This window comes from Chelon labrosus (genome assembly GCF_963514085.1).
Source record: "Chelon labrosus genome assembly, chromosome: 2".
Lineage (NCBI taxonomy): Eukaryota > Metazoa > Chordata > Actinopteri > Mugiliformes > Mugilidae > Chelon > Chelon labrosus.
Window position 1 is genome coordinate 6,050,908 of NC_140338.1, and position 18,081 is coordinate 6,068,988.

General features: G+C 39.3%; 4 protein-coding genes across 4 annotated transcripts; 3 read left to right on the forward strand and 1 right to left on the reverse strand.

Moving 5' to 3' along the window:
• Positions 1-295: 295 nt before the first annotated feature.
• On the forward strand, positions 296-888 carry LOC311504193 (histone H4). The gene has a single exon (XM_084567202.1). It carries the CDS (start codon positions 376-378, stop codon positions 685-687), a length of 312 nt encoding a protein of 103 aa, XP_084423328.1. The 5' UTR covers positions 296-375; the 3' UTR covers positions 688-888.
• A 2,272-nt stretch (positions 889-3,160) lies between these two features.
• Positions 3,161-5,609, forward strand: LOC311504074 (uncharacterized protein; the record flags this gene model as incomplete). Its single annotated transcript, XM_084567028.1, has 2 exons — positions 3,161-3,762; positions 5,078-5,609. The coding sequence occupies 2 exons, from the start codon at positions 3,161-3,163 to the stop codon at positions 5,442-5,444; spliced, it is 969 nt and encodes a 322-aa protein (XP_084423154.1). The 3' UTR covers positions 5,445-5,609.
• Positions 5,610-5,999: 390 nt separating this feature from the next.
• Positions 6,000-6,890, reverse strand: LOC311504178 (histone H4; the record flags this gene model as incomplete). Its single annotated transcript, XM_084567177.1, has 1 exon — positions 6,000-6,890. The coding sequence occupies one exon, from the start codon at positions 6,888-6,890 to the stop codon at positions 6,579-6,581; it is 312 nt and encodes a 103-aa protein (XP_084423303.1). The 3' UTR covers positions 6,000-6,578.
• A 1,263-nt stretch (positions 6,891-8,153) lies between these two features.
• On the forward strand, positions 8,154-17,871 carry LOC311504044 (B-cell receptor CD22-like). The gene is made up of 11 exons (XM_084566996.1): positions 8,154-8,852; positions 10,054-10,401; positions 10,656-10,883; positions 12,653-12,907; positions 13,812-14,072; positions 14,164-14,424; positions 14,512-14,772; positions 15,267-15,357; positions 15,452-15,512; positions 17,228-17,403; positions 17,489-17,871. The coding sequence occupies exons 1-11, from the start codon at positions 8,798-8,800 to the stop codon at positions 17,553-17,555; spliced, it is 2,064 nt and encodes a 687-aa protein (XP_084423122.1). The 5' UTR covers positions 8,154-8,797; the 3' UTR covers positions 17,556-17,871.
• The last annotated feature ends 210 nt before the right edge of the window (positions 17,872-18,081 follow it).

The window sequence follows — 18,081 nt, forward strand, 5'->3', positions numbered from 1 at the left end:
CGTAAAGAGTGCAACAACACCAAAGCAAATTCCTTGTATGTACTTCATGCTTGGCAATAAAGTCTTTTCTGATTCTGATTCTAATTCTGGTGGCAGAATCATCGGCCATCTTTTTTTTTTTACGTTTGCCTTCATTATACTTTATTATGTGTTCATTAAACACTCTCTTAAATGGTTTAATGTACCGTGTTTTCAACACATATTTAGGTATAGTTTAACCGTTCTGAATTAGGGACGTGGTCCCTTTAAGAGCGCCATCGTTGTTGTAGTTCCTGAAGTAGTCTCCTGTCTTCTATCGCGTCCTCAGTTGCACTGTAAAAGCAGCTGTGAGTCCAGCAGAGACGTTATTGGACAGAAATCATCTGAACAGTAAAAATGAGTGGAAGAGGAAAGGGTGGCAAAGGACTCGGTAAAGGAGGCGCCAAGCGTCACCGTAAAGTTCTCCGTGATAACATCCAGGGAATCACTAAGCCCGCTATCCGCCGTCTGGCTCGCCGTGGTGGAGTCAAGCGCATCTCCGGTCTGATCTACGAGGAGACCCGCGGTGTGTTGAAGGTTTTCCTGGAGAACGTTATCCGTGATGCCGTCACCTACACCGAGCACGCCAAGAGGAAGACTGTGACTGCCATGGATGTGGTCTATGCCCTCAAGAGGCAGGGACGTACTCTGTACGGCTTCGGAGGTTAAACTACCAACTTTTTCATCCAACAAAGCAAAGGTCCTTTTAAGGGCCACACATCTCTACATAAAGACGTATATTCCTTATAGTTTATCTTTATGCCGAATTTTAAGAACATTATCTACAAATGCAGTGTTGTGCAAGTTCACACTGAACAAGAACTTGTTCAAAGTTCAGTTTCCAGAGATGTAAAGAATGTATGAACTAGTTCACATATGTGAACTAGTTCAATTTTGAACTGTTCATAGACTCCAAAATGAACCGTTTGCCTTTTTTTTTTTTTTTTTTATAAATATAAATACTGTAGCTACTGCTGTAGCTGTAGTTGTATGTGCTGATGCTAACCGTAATAATGACGTTAAATATACTGGAACAGAAAGACCCGTTTCTTATTTGAATATATAACTACAGCTACTAAGAGCTGCATTCCTTAAATATTTAAGTTTTTTGGTAAATGATCATCACCATTTGCTTCAAACTGAATGAAATGTGAATTTATCATTAAACATGTCAGAGATAGTGTTACTATCTGAACACTCACTCAAAAAGCCTCGGAGCTCCCTCACACTACTCAATATATATTAATATAGGTAATGACTCGCTTTCAAATTACACAGTTAGTCCTTTAAGAAATGGGAAAGGAGTGAAAATACTAATGACAATAAAGGTAATATTTATCTAAGGAAATCATTCAATAAAACATGTCTTTGCAAATAAAATTGTTGCTTAATACAGTAATTTGGTGACTGTTACTGTAACATTTAGTTTACTGACAAAGAAACAAACTTATCTTAAGATTTCTGAACAAGGGGCAACAAATATCTTTAATATAAAGACAAGAATTCCTTATGTTTTACTCCTTTCATTTTCATGTCAAACAGCTAAATGCTACCAAAATAGAGTAACACTTGCTGAGTATGCCATTAATTATGTTACTGTGATACTCACAATTTGTGTGGTACTTAAATAAAAAGTAGCAAACAACTAGTATTATGTATGAAGAAAGCTGGATAATTCAGTAAGTCAACACATGGGTAGCATGTTGTATATTTTTGAGGTTGCATTAATGTGTCAAAATAATATATGGTAATAAACATACCCTTGAAAAAAAAAGAGATCTGATAAAATGTATTTGAATACAAGTTAACCGTTGAACATTGACTGTTCAACTCTGGTTTTCCAAATGTGTGAGTTGATGATACCCATCACCAACCAGAACAAACGTCTCAAAAGTTTTTTTTAAATAGTCTATACATGACAGATTTATGGTTTACGTCTCACACTAATCACTTTGTGACAATTACAGTTATGAATTTATCATTATTTCTTTTTATTACTGTTTGGTGTTGTTCATCATTATATATATACACACACACACACACACACACACACACACACACACATATATATATACATATATATATTATTTGTCAGTGGGTTTTATTTGCACTTCTCCAGCCACATGTCTGGTCTGTACATTTACAACAAAGTTAATAAAAGGGATTTTCAGATCAGATTTTTCTTTTTTTAATTCATTAAATGAGTTTATTGCACAGATTCTTCTCTCTTGGTCACTGTGATGCTGGTGGTAGCTTGTCCTCTTTGAGCTGGATAATGGCACAAACAGAAACAAGGAAAGGACCCCTGTTTCAGTTCAGTGCTGTCAATAAAATTAAACTTGTGCTGCAGATTCATCTTTACTTGTGGATACTCTTGTGGGGTATGTTGCACAGAAAGTTTCTACTTTGTAAAAGTAGAAATACTTTGTAAAAGACATTATTTCTGTGTAAAAAGGATGGTTCTGATTCTGTGGATTCATGATAAATTTTAATTATTTTTTACTGGAAGCAGAGCAGAATGTGGATAGAAACACATTACAACTACAAACAAGATTAAAAGTCTTAATTAGAACAAACGTTGACAGAGAGCAGCTCTGATCGAATCTGGCTGCTCCGTCAGCCTCCATCGTCGTCAGTGTGTTTGCTGCCGACACAACATCTTCACTTTATTCTTAACTGATGGCTAACACACGGTTATTTTTTCTCAGAATCTCTGAAGAAACGTGTGTCGCAGCTGGAAAACGCATTTGTACGGATATCTGAGGACTGTGAAATAATTTTAAGAGCGAAAAGAGTCGGAGAAGTTGACGAGCAGCGCCGAGCACCGCTGTGAGTCGGTGAGGTTTGGAGGCTCCACGAACAAAATATCGCCAACATCAGAGCTCAATCTGAGCTAAACACGAAGAGACACATGTCCGCTATGTGCTCCTTCAGTTTCAGGTCGCATCTTTGCACCAACACTATTTTATTTCTCTTGAATCTTTCCAGAGAAAACACAAGCAGAGACATTAAGTCTGCACACAGGAGAGCCGGGGCTGGGTTGAGTCTCTACGGTTCTCATGGTGTGTTTAAGTACCGCCTCCTGCTCAGAGTTTCCCATCAGTGTGACTCTCGTTGACTAGCGACAAACAGCACAAGGAAAATGGCAGAAGTAGCTCCAGCTCCGGCTCCCGCTCCGGCTAAAGCAGCCAAGAAGAAGGTTTCCAAACCGAAGAAGGTCGGTCCCACTGTTAGCGAGTTGATCGTTAAATCTGTGGCCGCTTCCAAGGAGCGGAATGGCGTGTCTGCAGCTGCCCTCAAGAAGGCTCTGGCTGCCGGTGGATACGACGTGGACAAGAACAAGGCCCGCGTAAAGACCGCCATCAAGAGCCTGGTGGCCAAGGGGACTCTGGTCCAGACCAAGGGGATCGGAGCCTCTGGATCCTTCAAGATGAACAAGAAGGTTGAAAGCAAGGCAAAGAAACCTGTGAAGAAAACTGCTCCTAAAGCCAAGAAGCCCACAGTGGCTAAAAAGCCCAAGACAGCAGCAGCCAAGAAGCCAGCAGCTGCTAAGAAGTCTCCCAAGAAAGTCAAGAAGCCCGCAGCAGTTAAGAAAGCAGCAAAGAGCCCCAAGAAGGCCACGAAGAGTCCCAAGAAGGCTGCCAAGAGCCCCAAGAAGGTGGTCAAGAAGGCCCCCGCAGTCAAGAAAGCTCCCGCTAAGAAGGCAGCCAAGCCTAAAGTCAAGAAGACAGCAGCCAAGAAGAAGTGAGCTCCTGAAAGATCACAACTCCTCAAAGGCTCTTTTAAGAGCCACCACACAATCCTCTAAGAGATCATTCCTTTATCACCATTATCACATATCACAGAATTAATACATACAAAATCAGAAGATATTTACAAAAGCGGTTTAAAAGGCAACCAGGTCATTTTTTTTTGGTATAAAAATGATAAGCAATATTATGGATAGCATTTCTAATTTCAATTATGACATAATGCAAAAGTGTGTGTATATGTGTGTATATATATATAGAGAAGAGAGCATCAGGTTCACTTTATTTCAACTGTTGAAATTTTATCTCGTTTCATATCACAAAGTTTATTTGCATATTTTACTGTTTGCTTGTGCAAATAATATACAAAACTTGTCATTTTCACTTTACACAAGACCATGCTAGATTTGATCAATATCAAATATCATCATCATTGCAGCCTTTATGTATTGTATTGTGGAATAAGCTAAAATATCTCCCCATACATTCCTTCCCAGGACACATTTTGCATACAATGACATTTAGACTATAAAATATATAAGTATAATCTCCTTGTTTTGGAAGGGTGCTCCACACAGGAGCAACATACATAGTTCTCATATGTATGTAAAACATATTTATGGATCAAATATTAATAGTGATGTTACGTATGGAGGCTTGCTTCATTTAGGGGAGGAGCCGATGTCCAAAGCCTCGCCGCCCGGCTGTACCACGTGACTGCTTTGTGTTTGAGATTTTGCGGCGAGGTTTGACAGCAGTATAAACCCCTCGGGCTCCATTCAAACGGTGGGTTTTTGATGGGTTGCGGTCAGTTCTGAGTTTGGATAGTTTGTATAGCGTTTATGTAGTTTGGAGTTTAGTTTGAAGAGTTGAGATAAACTTGGAAGATTGAGGAGAAAAAAAAAAAAAAATTTTGTATAGTCAATGCGTCACACAATATGTGGTTAAGAGCCACAGCTGCTTGTGATCATTCACCTGGTCAGTAGGTGGTTTCGTGTGCAGAGATGAATCCTTTCTCTCGGCTTCATTTCACCACTATATTAGTGAGTTGGAAAAGGAAATTTTACACTTGCAGAAAATTAAACTTTTTGTTTCCCCCCCATGGAATATCTATAATCTCAAAGCATAATCTTGTATTTATAGAAATATTAGTATAATGCCATGTATAAAACGCCTATAGATTAAAATACTGGAGGAGTTCGGCTCTTTATTGTAACTGTGTGTGGCCCTGAAAAGGGCCTTTTTGTTTTCCTTGTAAACAGCAGTTTACTTGGAGCTGGTGTACTTGGTGACAGCCTTGGTTCCCTCAGACACGGCGTGCTTGGCCAGCTCACCGGGCAGCAGAAGGCGAACGGCGGTCTGGATCTCCCTGGAGGTGATGGTGGAGCGTTTGTTGTAGTGAGCGAGACGAGAAGACTCACCGGCGATACGCTCGAAGATGTCGCTCACGAACGAGTTCATGATGCCCATAGCCTTGGAGGAGATACCGGTGTCTGGGTGGACCTGCTTCAGGACCTTGTACACGTAGATGGCATAGCTCTCCTTCCTGGACTTTCTCCTCTTCTTGCCGGTCTTAGACACGGTCTTGGAGACGGCTTTCTTGGAGCCCTTCTTGGGTGCTTTGACTGGATCAGGCATGATTCTAAACAGGAGCTCCTCGATCGGATAAACTCTTAGCCGCAGAGCGACTTATTTGAATCCACTCCATGCAAATACACTTGTGCGGTTGCTCACAAACGATTGGTTATCGTCACAGAGAGCCTGAGCATGCGCAACTTAATCGTCGTTGTTGACCTGAGATTTAAAATATTAAGCTTAACCACAGTGAAAAATATAATTGATGTATTCATTAAAATAAGAGTTATCCTCTAGTGTCCCTTTTATTTAGTCATTAATGCAAAATTGACTTGTATCAGTTTCCAATTAGAAATTAGCTAATTTATGTTCACAAGAAACCTTAACATAAGTTTATTTCTGTCTGTAAACTAAATGTTTTACCCAATTGAATATAACATTTGTCCTTTTTTGTTTTTATCGTGCACAATGAGTGTAAGTTTTTAGCAACAGTAAAAATCACTAACATGTTTTTACAGTTTTATTGAATGATTTCACACTTTTTTTCCTTAGATAAATATTACCTTCATTATCAATAGCATTTACAGTCCTTTCTCATTTCATGAAGGACTAATTTGAAAGCAATCATTACCTACATTTACATATATTGCTCTTAAAATCATTGTTCAATCATAAAGCTCCCAAACAGCTAAACATTTTTGTTTACAGGTGTGACGGAGCTCGGGGGCTTGTTGGGTCAGTATTCACATAGTAACACTATGCAACACTAAATGTAATGATAAATTCATGTTTCATTTAATTTGAAACAAAGGATGGTAATCCTTTACTAGAAAAACTTTATATATTCCTAATATCTTTAAGGAATACAGCTCTGGCCTGTAGTTGTATCCATATTCAAATAAGAATACAAAATAAGGCTCCATATCCAACTGCAATACAATATTACAAAAATGTTTTACATTTAGTGGATTGTAGTCATATGCCGAGGTATTTCATGTGGGATTTTTTTCGTGATCAGAAGTAACACAAGGACTTCTAAATCTCTAGTTGCATTTTATTTGTTTTGTTATGTATAATAATAGTGATTAGACCGCATCATTAACTAATGCACTGAGTTAGTAAATATTGTTTATTTCGTATGTAAACTGTACACATAGGGAATGTACGTCTTTATGTAGAGATGTGTGGCCCTTAAAAGGACCTTTGTTTTGGGTCTTTGATGAGGAAGTTGGTAGTTTAGCCTCCGAAACCGTACAGAGTACGTCCCTGCCTCTTGAGAGCATAGACCACATCCATGGCAGTCACGGTCTTCCTCTTGGCGTGCTCGGTGTAGGTGACGGCATCACGGATAACGTTCTCCAGGAAAACCTTCAACACACCGCGAGTCTCCTCGTAGATCAGACCGGAGATACGCTTGACTCCACCACGGCGAGCCAGACGGCGGATAGCGGGCTTAGTGATTCCCTGGATGTTATCACGGAGAACTTTACGGTGACGCTTAGCGCCTCCTTTACCGAGTCCTTTGCCGCCTTTTCCTCTACCACTCATTTTTACTGTTCAGATGATGTCTGTCCAATAATGTCTCTGCTGGACTCACAGCTGCTTTTACAGTGCGACTGAGGACGCGATAGAAGACAGAGGTGGGACCAAACGTCTCCAGGAACTACGACAAAGATCACCCTCTTAAAGGGCCCACATCCCTAATTCAAAACAGTTAAACTATACTTAATTAAGATTAAAATCTAAAATTCAAGAATTTATTTAAGCTTCTTTAAAGTGCATTTCTACTGGTTTCACATGTAAAATGATGAATCATTTTCTTCATCGTTTCCATCAAAATGAACCATTATTTTTTTTTTCTCCTTGCACGAGTGTGTGTGACCCATGTTACAGGCACAGCCTGAGACAGCCTTAGATGCAACATATGTTTATGTGTAACCAGTGAATTGTGGGAAAAAGAAAGTGTTGAAAACGATGTGTGCAAGAGGTTGACATTACAACTCTGCAGGTGAAGCCAGGTAACTAAAAACAGTGTCTAAATAGGCTCAGGGCTACAGCACCATAAGTTGTTGCGGCCGCTGTTCCTGTCATCCAAATAAAGTTTGTTTGTGACCGGCATTCCATTTAAGTCCTCCTTCGTCTCGAGAGGTTAACTGGGGACTGCAAGTGAAACTGGGGTCTAAAGTAGTCCTCTATTTGGAAAACACTGATTTGTGCATTAGTGCAGAATATGTCTCCAGGAAATAAACATCTACTTCTTCAATTTGTAACTTCTAGCACCATTTACGATGTTAGCGTGCTAACGTTTGCTAATGTATAGTGAAAAGTGTGGGCTAAAAGTGTGCAGCTGAGGTTGGGAAAGTCAGCAGGTATCAATAGAGTCACATAATGAGGTCTGATGATGCACAATGAAATATTAGAGGATAAAACAGAGTACAGTTTATCCAGTTACAGTGAACACAAACTTATTAGGATATATCACAATAGACAAAAAGGCTGAAACAGATGATTGACCATTGCCATCTTTGGACTATGCAGTTCATGGAGCTGAAATGATTATTTTTTTTTGTTTTATTTTTTTTCTGGAAACTATGGAGAAATGTCTTATGTCTTTCGGACTGCAGCAGGACTGTCTCCAAGTGTAAATATTGCCTCCATAATTTTCTGAACGTTTATTCAGAATTAATGTACATTTAAAGTTACTTTTCACTATATCTGGTGTAGTTGTAGTTTCTGCCACTAGATATTAGTAGAGTTCCATGCTTATGTTAACAGACTTAACTGTGTACTGTATGTATGTCCTCTGACTTTGTCTTGGTTTCTATTTCGTTGTAATTCTGTGTGTTTGTTTTTTGTGAACTGAACAGTCTGTCAAACAGTATTTCTACCGCCTCACATTCGGCCGTCCCAAAATGTATTTTTTTTGTGAAGGTTCTCAGTCATCCGGGTCATGGTACATCCAAAAACGTTAAAGAAAGGCAACTGAGCTTGTAGAGTTTCTTGAGGACGTATTCAGTTCTAGGTGAGGAGCTGAGGTTTAAATAGGAACATTTGTGGGTTAGGGTTATAGTGGTGTAGGTAGGGCTGTGCATGACATCAGAAACTTGCTTGCTTAGTGTCTGTTAACGACGAGTCGTGCAAGTATCTAGTGGCATCAACTCGTAATGGATCCAGTTGTCTTTCTTTAACGTTTTTGGATAGATTTGCTGATTAGTGTGAACTATATCTGCTAACATCTGGCTGACCACGTTGCAAACAAATGAAGTGAAGAGGAAGGAAATTAGCCCACACTTTTACAACCTGGTTTTGTTTGCATATAGAGCCCATCTAATCAAGACAACTTCCGTTTGCGTTCCAGATGACAGTATTGCAGCGAAACAGTTTCTTCAAATGAACTGTATTTATCTGCAGACATGATTTACTGATTCAGAGGGAGAGAGCTGATAGAAGCAACTATGAGTTTAACTACGGCAACATGTGGATTTGTTGTCCTTCTTCTCACCGTGCCAGGTATTGTGTATCTATTTCTTTATTTTATTTTTTTTCAGTTTTGTATGGTTGTTTTAACCACAACTGAGAAAGAAAGAATCTCATTTATTTATAATTTATTTTTTAGATTTTGCCCTACAGGAGTGTTATGGTGTTTATTGGACTTAATCTTAACTGAGTGTCCTCTATCTGCGTTACTAACACACATTTGCTTGTAGATTTTCTTAGGTTTTTCACACAATCGGTTCTTCTAGACATATATTCTTTCTTTCTTTAGTTATTTATTTTTTATATATATATAATTTGGACTAATATAGACTGACAAAGGAACTTGAAGGTTCTGATATCAGAAGTATTTGTGGGCAAAGCCTTTTTCTTCCGAGTACTTCCTTTCAGAGGCTTTCGGATGAACAAATGTAACTGGACAAATAATATTAATCATAAATTTTCATTTTTAAGGCTTTGTCAAGGTTTTTGCCAGTTGTCTGGCACCCTTGGACATTACGTTTCCTCTGTTGTGAGGCTTTGCCAGGATGTTATTGTTTGTCTTTCCACCTTTAGCCTTGTCTTTTGTGTTCAACAAGTGAATTGCAGCTTTATCACGTCCAGATGATGCAACTGATTGGACCATTTCAGTTTACCTTCAAATGCTCCTGGGTTGCTTTCATAGTTGACTTGTTGTATAGCGTATTTCAATATATCACTATACATTTCAGCATTCATCCAGCTAAACACTATTAACCCTCTGCAATTTAAGGCCGCAAATGTTGGTGTTTACAGATGATGTTGAATGCTTCACGTCTTCAGCCACTCCAGTTTTCTGCCATTATTATTTATTCCTGTCATTCTGGTACATGCTGGCTTTTTTGTGCAGATTCTGTTTGCACGTCTAGCCCATACTGAATATATAACTGTACATTTATTATCTCCTTGGAAACAGCTAAATGGACTTAGAATGTGTAACCGTAAATGTAAACCATGTTCTGAAGAGTTTAAGGCTTATCTAGGGCACTTTATGGATGTCCTATGCAGAACCACGAGGTTTTCATTCTCATCCCTGTGTGGAATCTCTTTAGCTGAAATGAAAACCTGCAGGCTGGTAGTACTCTGTGACACCTGGTTTGACAGTCATCATAGGAGTTAGACAAATATGTAGAGTTGTAAAAACATTTGTATCTGTCATGTATGAATCTCATACTCTCTGATGTTCTCTGTGTTACAGTAATACAGGGTCAGAATGGCTGGTCAGTGATTTACAATCCAACTCAGATCTGCGCTTTAAAAGGATCCCCAGTGACAATGATCAGCACCTACCAATACCCATCTGAGGAATATGACGACGTGGGGAATACATTCTGGTTTATAAAAGAGAGTAAGGATGGTTATGTGGCTCTGAGGGACGACCAAGATTATTCAGGTCGTGTCAGGGATCACTGTACAGACAACGTCTGCACTCTGACAATCTCAAACCTAAGAATGAGCGACTCAGCTGTGTACAAGTTCAGATTCATAACACACACAGAAAAAGGGAAATATACTGGCCTACCTGGAGTCACTTTGTCAGTAACAGGTAAGCTCTTTACTTGTTGATTCATCAATTTAATCTTCTGTTTTGTTTCGTCAGTTGTGTGAGCTCTCTCTGCTAGGCGAGTTCTTTGCCAGTATCCAAAGGTCCAAATATCTTTGCTCGAAAAATATTTTACATCAACCAGAAGTTCTTTGCTAATGTTTTCCACATCGTATCTGGTTTAAATTCAGTTTATTTGTGTGTGTATGTGTTGACACTTTGACTTGAACACCTCTCCTCTTTGTTGGCCAACACAGATCTTCAGGTGGAGGTGATCAGATCAACACCCAGTGAGAATTCTAACTCAGTATACCTGAGGTGTCACACCAGTTGTGATCTTCCTGGTCGTCTATCCTACATCTGGTATAAGAATGGGGAAACCACTGGTGAACAAACATCTTATTATCGTGTGCAACAAGGTGAATTTACAAAAAAGTACTCCTGTGCTTTAAGAGGATATAAGAACACCATCTCTCCTCCAGTGTGTAAGTGTACTTCTCAACCTTCTACAACTTAACACCATCTGATGCAGTCACGCACATATGCTGTACCATGATTTTATGTGTTTTTACTTGTACTAGTTTATCTTGAGTATATTGTAGTTAGGGCTGTGCATGACTAGATTCCCTACTTTTGGGCAATTATGGCTCAGGGGGGTAGAGCAGGTTCTTCATTAATGCAGAATTGACAGTTTGTTCCAAAGGTTCCTTGGGCAAGGCACTAAACCCAAAGTTGCTCCTGACAGCAGTCAAACGCTTTACATAGGAGTTCTGTCCCGATCCTTTTGTTTGTAGGTAGAAAAATTGTACTATACATTTACTGTCACTCTGAGGTCACTTAAAAGAAAAGTCCCAACACTGCAAAAAAAGTTTTAAAACAAGGACTATTATTGCTTAAAATAACCAAATGATCTGCTAATAGAACATGAACTTGTGACTTGCCAAAAATTTTCAAAGCAAATAAATATATCAAGCTTCAAATAACCCACATACATTTCAAAACTGTTACTAAAAACAAGTACATTTGTAGTAGCAATAGTTGTGAACTGACAGTAAGTATTGTTATTGTTCTGTATTGTACACCAATCAGGCAAAACATTATGACCACTGATGGGCAAAGTGAATCACATGGACCATCTTGTGACAGTTCAGTGTTTTGCTGGGAAACTTTTGGACCTGGCATTCATTGGTGTGGATGTTACATAGACATGTAGCATCCACCTAGACCAGACCAGGCACCCCCACCCCATAGCAATGACACTCCTTGATGGCAGCAGCCATCCCCAGCAGAATGCAGCCTGACACAGACACACACACAAAAACACTTTAGGAACAACTTAAAAAAAAAAAAACATGAAAAACAGCACAAGGTGTTGACCTGGCCTCCAGATTCATTTGATCCCAAACTGATCTAGTATCTGTGGGATGATCCACAGACGCCCCTCCCCTCAACCCATAGGACCCAAAGGCCCCCCACTAACAACATCCTGTTACCAGACACCACAGGACACCCTTAGAAGGCCCATGTCCATTCTCTGCTGAGTCACAACTGTTTTGGAGGCACAAGGGAGACCTACACAATATTAGGAAGGTGGTCACAATGTTACTATTCCAAGGGCATATGTCAGTGCTGTGTTGTAAGACTGACAATAAAACATTATAAAAACAAAACGGATAAGATGCCTGAAATAAGAAAATCTGACCTTGACAAAGTAGTTTTCCACTTGTCTGTGTTCATCTAAAACCTTTAGAAGTGTAGTAAGCATTAACTTACAACAATAACAAGTTGTAATAGCTTATTAAGATAATTTCAGAGCAAAACACTTAAAGTGAGTGAAATGCTCTAACACAAAAACAGCCTAAGAAGAATTATTTTAGTAGAGAAAAACAAGCGTATTTTGCATGGATTTAAAATAGATCAACCTAGTTAGAGTTCAGTTTTTACAGCGCATTATAAGATCTTTACTTTTGTATATTCAATTGATGTTGTTACTCTGATTTGTTCTTTGTAACAGACATAAACACTGTGACTTACCCTTCTACTGAGATCTGTTTCTTCAGAGTATCAACAGTGAACATAAACTGCACCTACTTTTTTAACTGGACAGAGCAGATCTAAATTCTTCAACAGTTTCAACACCTCACTGTGAACAATGTATTCTGTGATTTCACTTTCAGGTCCCTGGAATAAATACTACAATCAATTAATTAACAGGTCTCATCTGAAAGTTAATGTATGTTTTTATCTTCCCCAGATGCTCCAAAGTTTCCCTCTATGTCAGCAAGTCCCTCTGATGAGATAATAGAGGGCAGTTCAGTGACTCTGAATTGTAGCAGTGATGCTAACCCAGCAGCTAAATACACCTGGTACAAAGTGAACAGCAATATACTCCTCAGTGAAGAATCAGAGCTTACCATTCCCTCTATCCAGTCTTCTGACAGAGAGTATTCCTGCACAGCTGAGAATGATCTGGGGATGATATCTAAAACCTTTCTGGTGGATGTGAAATGTGAGTGAAATGCAAGTCCTCATAAATAGTGAAATTATATGTGTCTATCAGAGATAGCTCGTAATTCTGAATAATAATAATAAAAAACCTTTAATGATGCTGTCAGGGTTGTCTTCTTTGTACTGACAAACCTTTAGCAGGAAGCCTGATTCACTTTGGAAATAGGATATTTTTGAGACGTGTGTTAAAGATGCTATTGGATTGCATTATGTGGGAAGGGAAAACAACACAGCTGGACTTGGGTTTCATCCAGTCCTCTGACTCAGGGGAATATTACTGCACAGCTAAGAATAACACTGGGAGAAGAACATCATCAAGCATTGAAATTATTGTTATATGTGAGAAAGGCATGCAGCTTTTTAACCGGGAAAGGTATCCAACCATGAAGTTTCACAATCTACCAGGCAGTTTATAACAAACAAAAACGTTTTGATACTTGCTTCTGTATGGAAATGAAGTGTGAGTCCAGCATTCAGGGGTCACTGCAGAAAGAGGTTGAATATATGAAGCACTAAAGCAACATTTTTACTTTGAGTCACACTGCCGTTTCAGATCCTCCAAAGCTTCCCTCTGTATCAGTGAGTCACTCTGGGGAGATAGTGGAGGGTAGATTAGTGACTCTGAACTGTAGCGCTAATGCTAACCCAGCAGCAACATATACTTGGTACAAGGACAACCAAAAACGGATCAATGGACAAGAGGGTATTTATAATTTCCCCTCCATTAGCTCTAAAGACCGAGGGAAATACTACTGCAAGGCTGAAAATAAGTATGGCCAGGTCAACTCTTCATCTCTATTCATAGATGTTGAATGTAGGTGACATTTTATTCTAAATAATGCACGAGGATATTAATGGAATATCTGCCTGCACATATTGTTTCATCTATTGCCTGTCTGTTACAGATCCACCAAAAAAATCCTCGGTTTCAGTCCATGCCTCTGGTGAGATAGTGGAGGGTAGATTAGTGACTCTGAACTGTAGCGCTAATGCTAACCCAGCAGCAACATATACTTGGTACAAGGACAACCAAAAACTGATCAATGGACAAGAGGGTATTTATAATTTCCCCTCCATTAGCTCTAAGGACAGGGGGAACTACTACTGCAAGTCTGAGAATAAGCATGGCCAGGTCAACTCTTCATCTCTATTCATAGATGTTAAATGTAGGTGACATTTTATTCTAAATAATGCACGAGGATATTAATGGAATATCTGCCTGCACATATTGTTTCATCTATTGCCCGTCTGTTACAGATCCACCAAAGAATTTCTCGGTTTCAGTCCATCCCTCTGGTGAGATAGTGGAGAACATTCCAGTGACTCTGACGTGTAACGCTGATGCCAACCCAGCAGCTAACTACACTTGGTACAAGGACAACCAGAAGCTTCTCTATGGACCAGCAGACCATTATAAATTTAACTCCATCAGCCCTGCAGACACCGGGAACTACTACTGCAAGGCTGAGAATCAGCATGGCCGGATCAACTCTTCATCTATATTTGTTAATGTCCTGTGTGAGTTTTATTTTCCGCCGGACATATGTGTCTGTCTATACCGTGCATTTTAATATTAATAAAACGTTTCTCTACTATCTGCTCTAGATCCACCAAGGAGTCCCTCTGTGTCAGTGAGTTTCTCTGGTGAGATAATAGAGGGCGGTTCAGTCACTCTGAACTGTAGCAGTGATGCTAACCCACCAGCTAACTACACCTGGTACAAGGAGAATGAAGACTCACCGAAAGCTTCAGGACAGGTCTTCACCATCACTGACAGCAGACCTGAACACAGTGGGAATTATTACTGTTCTGCCCAGAACATAAGAGGACGTCATAACTCCACCTCTCGTCTGACTGTTGTGCCAGGTACATTTTTAGGTTCTGCTCTACAAGTCCAGTTGCCCTTGGACTGTAAGACACCTCTCTAAACGGAGAAGGTGGACTGAGATATAATTTGCTATCCATTTCCAACACAGGCAGGACAGTCTCTCAGGACAGTCTCTCACCAATAATGGGTCGTTGGAGCACAATTCATTCAGGAATCAAAATAGATTCCTCACCTCAGAACATGGTGACATTAAAAAAAACAGCGAAACAATCATAAATAAACAAACACCGTAAACCTCTAGATGAACTAAACTTATTTAGAAACCCAAACCAAAGCTACCTGTGTCGTAATCACAGATTTCACTGACCATACTTGTTGTAGTTCAACACACACTTCCTTGTGCATCCAAATTTGCATTACTGGAGATAGGTGCACTTAATAAACTGGTATGTGCACAAAAATAATGTTATTCTATTACTCTATGTGGTCACTGGTGAAAAACCTGAATTTACACTTTTTTTTTTAATTGCAGTTTTCCCAAAGGAATTGAAATCAGCAGTCATTGGTATAATCTCTTTTGTACTCCTGGCTATCATACTCGTGGTGGTCCTCCTATTGAAAAGGTGGGTATATCTTTTGTACATCAAATACCAGAAAGTCACACATGTAAGCGGTCAGTTTCATAACTTAACATTTAAATGTCTTGACCCGAAACAGGAAGGCCTCAGCTTCAGAGCAATCATCAGAGCCTGGAGAAAGCCCAAAACGAATTGAACAGGTGAGCCACGAGAGATCGGGAATTCATTGTGAAATCCAGTGAAACCAAAGTCTGTCCATGGTTCAGTTCACAATGCACCGTTCAAAGAGAAAGTTGAGACCAATCTGACCTCTTCTGTAGGGCTGCAACAGACTGTTTAATTTAAGTCTTGGCTCAAGCATTCAGAAGTCACTGCAGAAAGGGTTTAAATATATGAAGCACTAAAGAAACAAGTCGCTATTGCATTAATATTCAAACTTACACTGCCTGGACAAAAAAAAAGTCACACATTCTAATATTTCGTTGGAACTCCTTTAGCTTTGATTACAGCATGCATGCACCGTGGCTTTGTTTCAATAATCTTCTCCAATGTCACCAGACTTCTTTCCATCCAGTGTTGCATTCATTTTTCACCAAGATCTTGTATTGATGATGGGAGAGTCTGACCACTGCACAAAACCTTCTCCAGCACATCCCAAAGATTCTCAATGAGGTTAAGGTCTGGACTCTGTGGTGTCCAATCCACGTGTGAAAATGATGTCTCATGCTCCCTGAACCACTCTTTCACAATCTGAGCCCCATGAATCCTGACATTGTCATTTTGGAATATGCCCGTGAACATCAGGGAAGAAAAAAAATCCATTGATGGAATAACCTGGTCATTCAGTATATTCAGGTAGTCAGCTGACCTCATTCTTTGGGCAACATAATGTTGCTGAACCTAGACCTGAGCAACTGCAGCAACCCCAGATCATGGGTGCATCACTTCCTCTGCTTCCCTTCTTACCCTGATGGTTCCACACTATCCTTCCAGTTTTTAATAATGCGTTGGACAGTTTTTAACCCAGTTTTAGTAGTTTCTACAATCTCCTTAGATGTTTTCTCTGCTTGATGCATGCCAGTGATTTGACCCTTCTCAAACAGACTAACATCTTTCCCACGACCGCAGGATGTGTCTTTAGACATGGTTGTTTAAGAAATGAGAAGTTACTCATTGCATCAATTGAGGTTAAATAACTTGTTGCCAGCTGAAAGATAATCACCCATGCAGTAATTATCCAATAGGAGGCTCATACATATTTGCTTAGTTAAATCCAGGTGGCGAATTATTTTTTGGCCAGGCAGTGTATATTCAGCACAATGTTGTTGTTTTAATATTAGAAATGCTGCAAGTGGATGCTGTTTAATTATTGCAAATTGAGTGTTTAAAGACTTATCACACCTTTGACAACTGGTCTTGGACTTTTTTGGTCATTTTCAGCATGTCAGGAGCTACGATAACTGGGAACGAAAATGAAGTAAATGATGTGACAGCATATCCTACACAATGATGCAGTTATGTCAACATGACAATGCAGCTCTTTAGTCAGTCTACTTCACTGAAATGGTTTGGTTAATATCTTCAAAACTTTCATTTAACCGGACTGTCAATAGGTTAAAATACAGAATCACGATTAATCACATGATTTCCACCGCAATTAAGCGATTAATCACAGTTTTAAAATCTGTTTAGTTAAAGTTAAAGCTTTTATTACTACTACTGCTGCTCAAAGTCTGAGCTTTCTGGCTGTGCACTTGATCTGGTGGTAACTAATTACTTAGACAGGAAATGCAGATTACTTGGCTCTTGTCAAAAGATCATTTGGCAGGGATTCATTGCAGAACTTACAATTTTCAACAACGCTTTGCAGACTTATTCAGATTTGAGAGATTTAAAGATTTACTTGTCTTTGTAGAATCTACCCAGTCAGTCAGACGAGCAGGACGATCTTCACTATGCCAGTGTCCGCTTCTTGAAAAACCAGGCAGATGCCATCTACGCCAACATCGAACCAGCTGGACCCCGCAGACAGAAAAAGGAATGCGATGAGAGTGTGGTGTACACCACTGTCAAATTTAACGGAGCTCCAAGGTAGGAAACTTATTTTTTAGACTCGAATTGCTGTTTCACTTTGATGGTGTTGTTTACATTTATGGATTAGAATTTTCCCTTCCAGCTCTGGAACTGAGGAAAGTGGGGAGGATCCGGATGCACTGTACAGTACAGTCAACAAAATCCGATGAACTCTGATTGACATGTACAGACATTTATTGTCCGCAGAGGATGACTACTCCAGACCCTGATCATTCTCTTGACTTGATCTGTAACATACAAGTTTACAGTTTTTAGGATCATATATTTTTGTACAAATATTCAGGTGCTCCAAGAACAAACCTTATGCTTTTGATGACTTCCCCAATTTTCCACCACCGGGTCCTTGCAGACTAGATAGTATTAATTATTTTATTTTAAACTATTTATTGTTAATAGAAGATGTTTCTTCGTTTTATTTGCTTTTGTTGTGCATATATTTATTTTTTATTTTCCATTTCAACATTTCTGAACTATTTTGAGTTTTAAAAAAAGTATTTATTGAAGCCAATAGTAAATAAATATTTTTCTTGCTCCCATCTGATTCCTGTTGTTACATCTGAGAAGGTATTTTATGCATATCTTTTGAAACTCTCTCAAAGAAGGCAACAATTAAAGTCTTAGTCAAGTGTGGACACAGTAAGACCAGAATGCAAACAGAGTTGCAACATCAAGCGG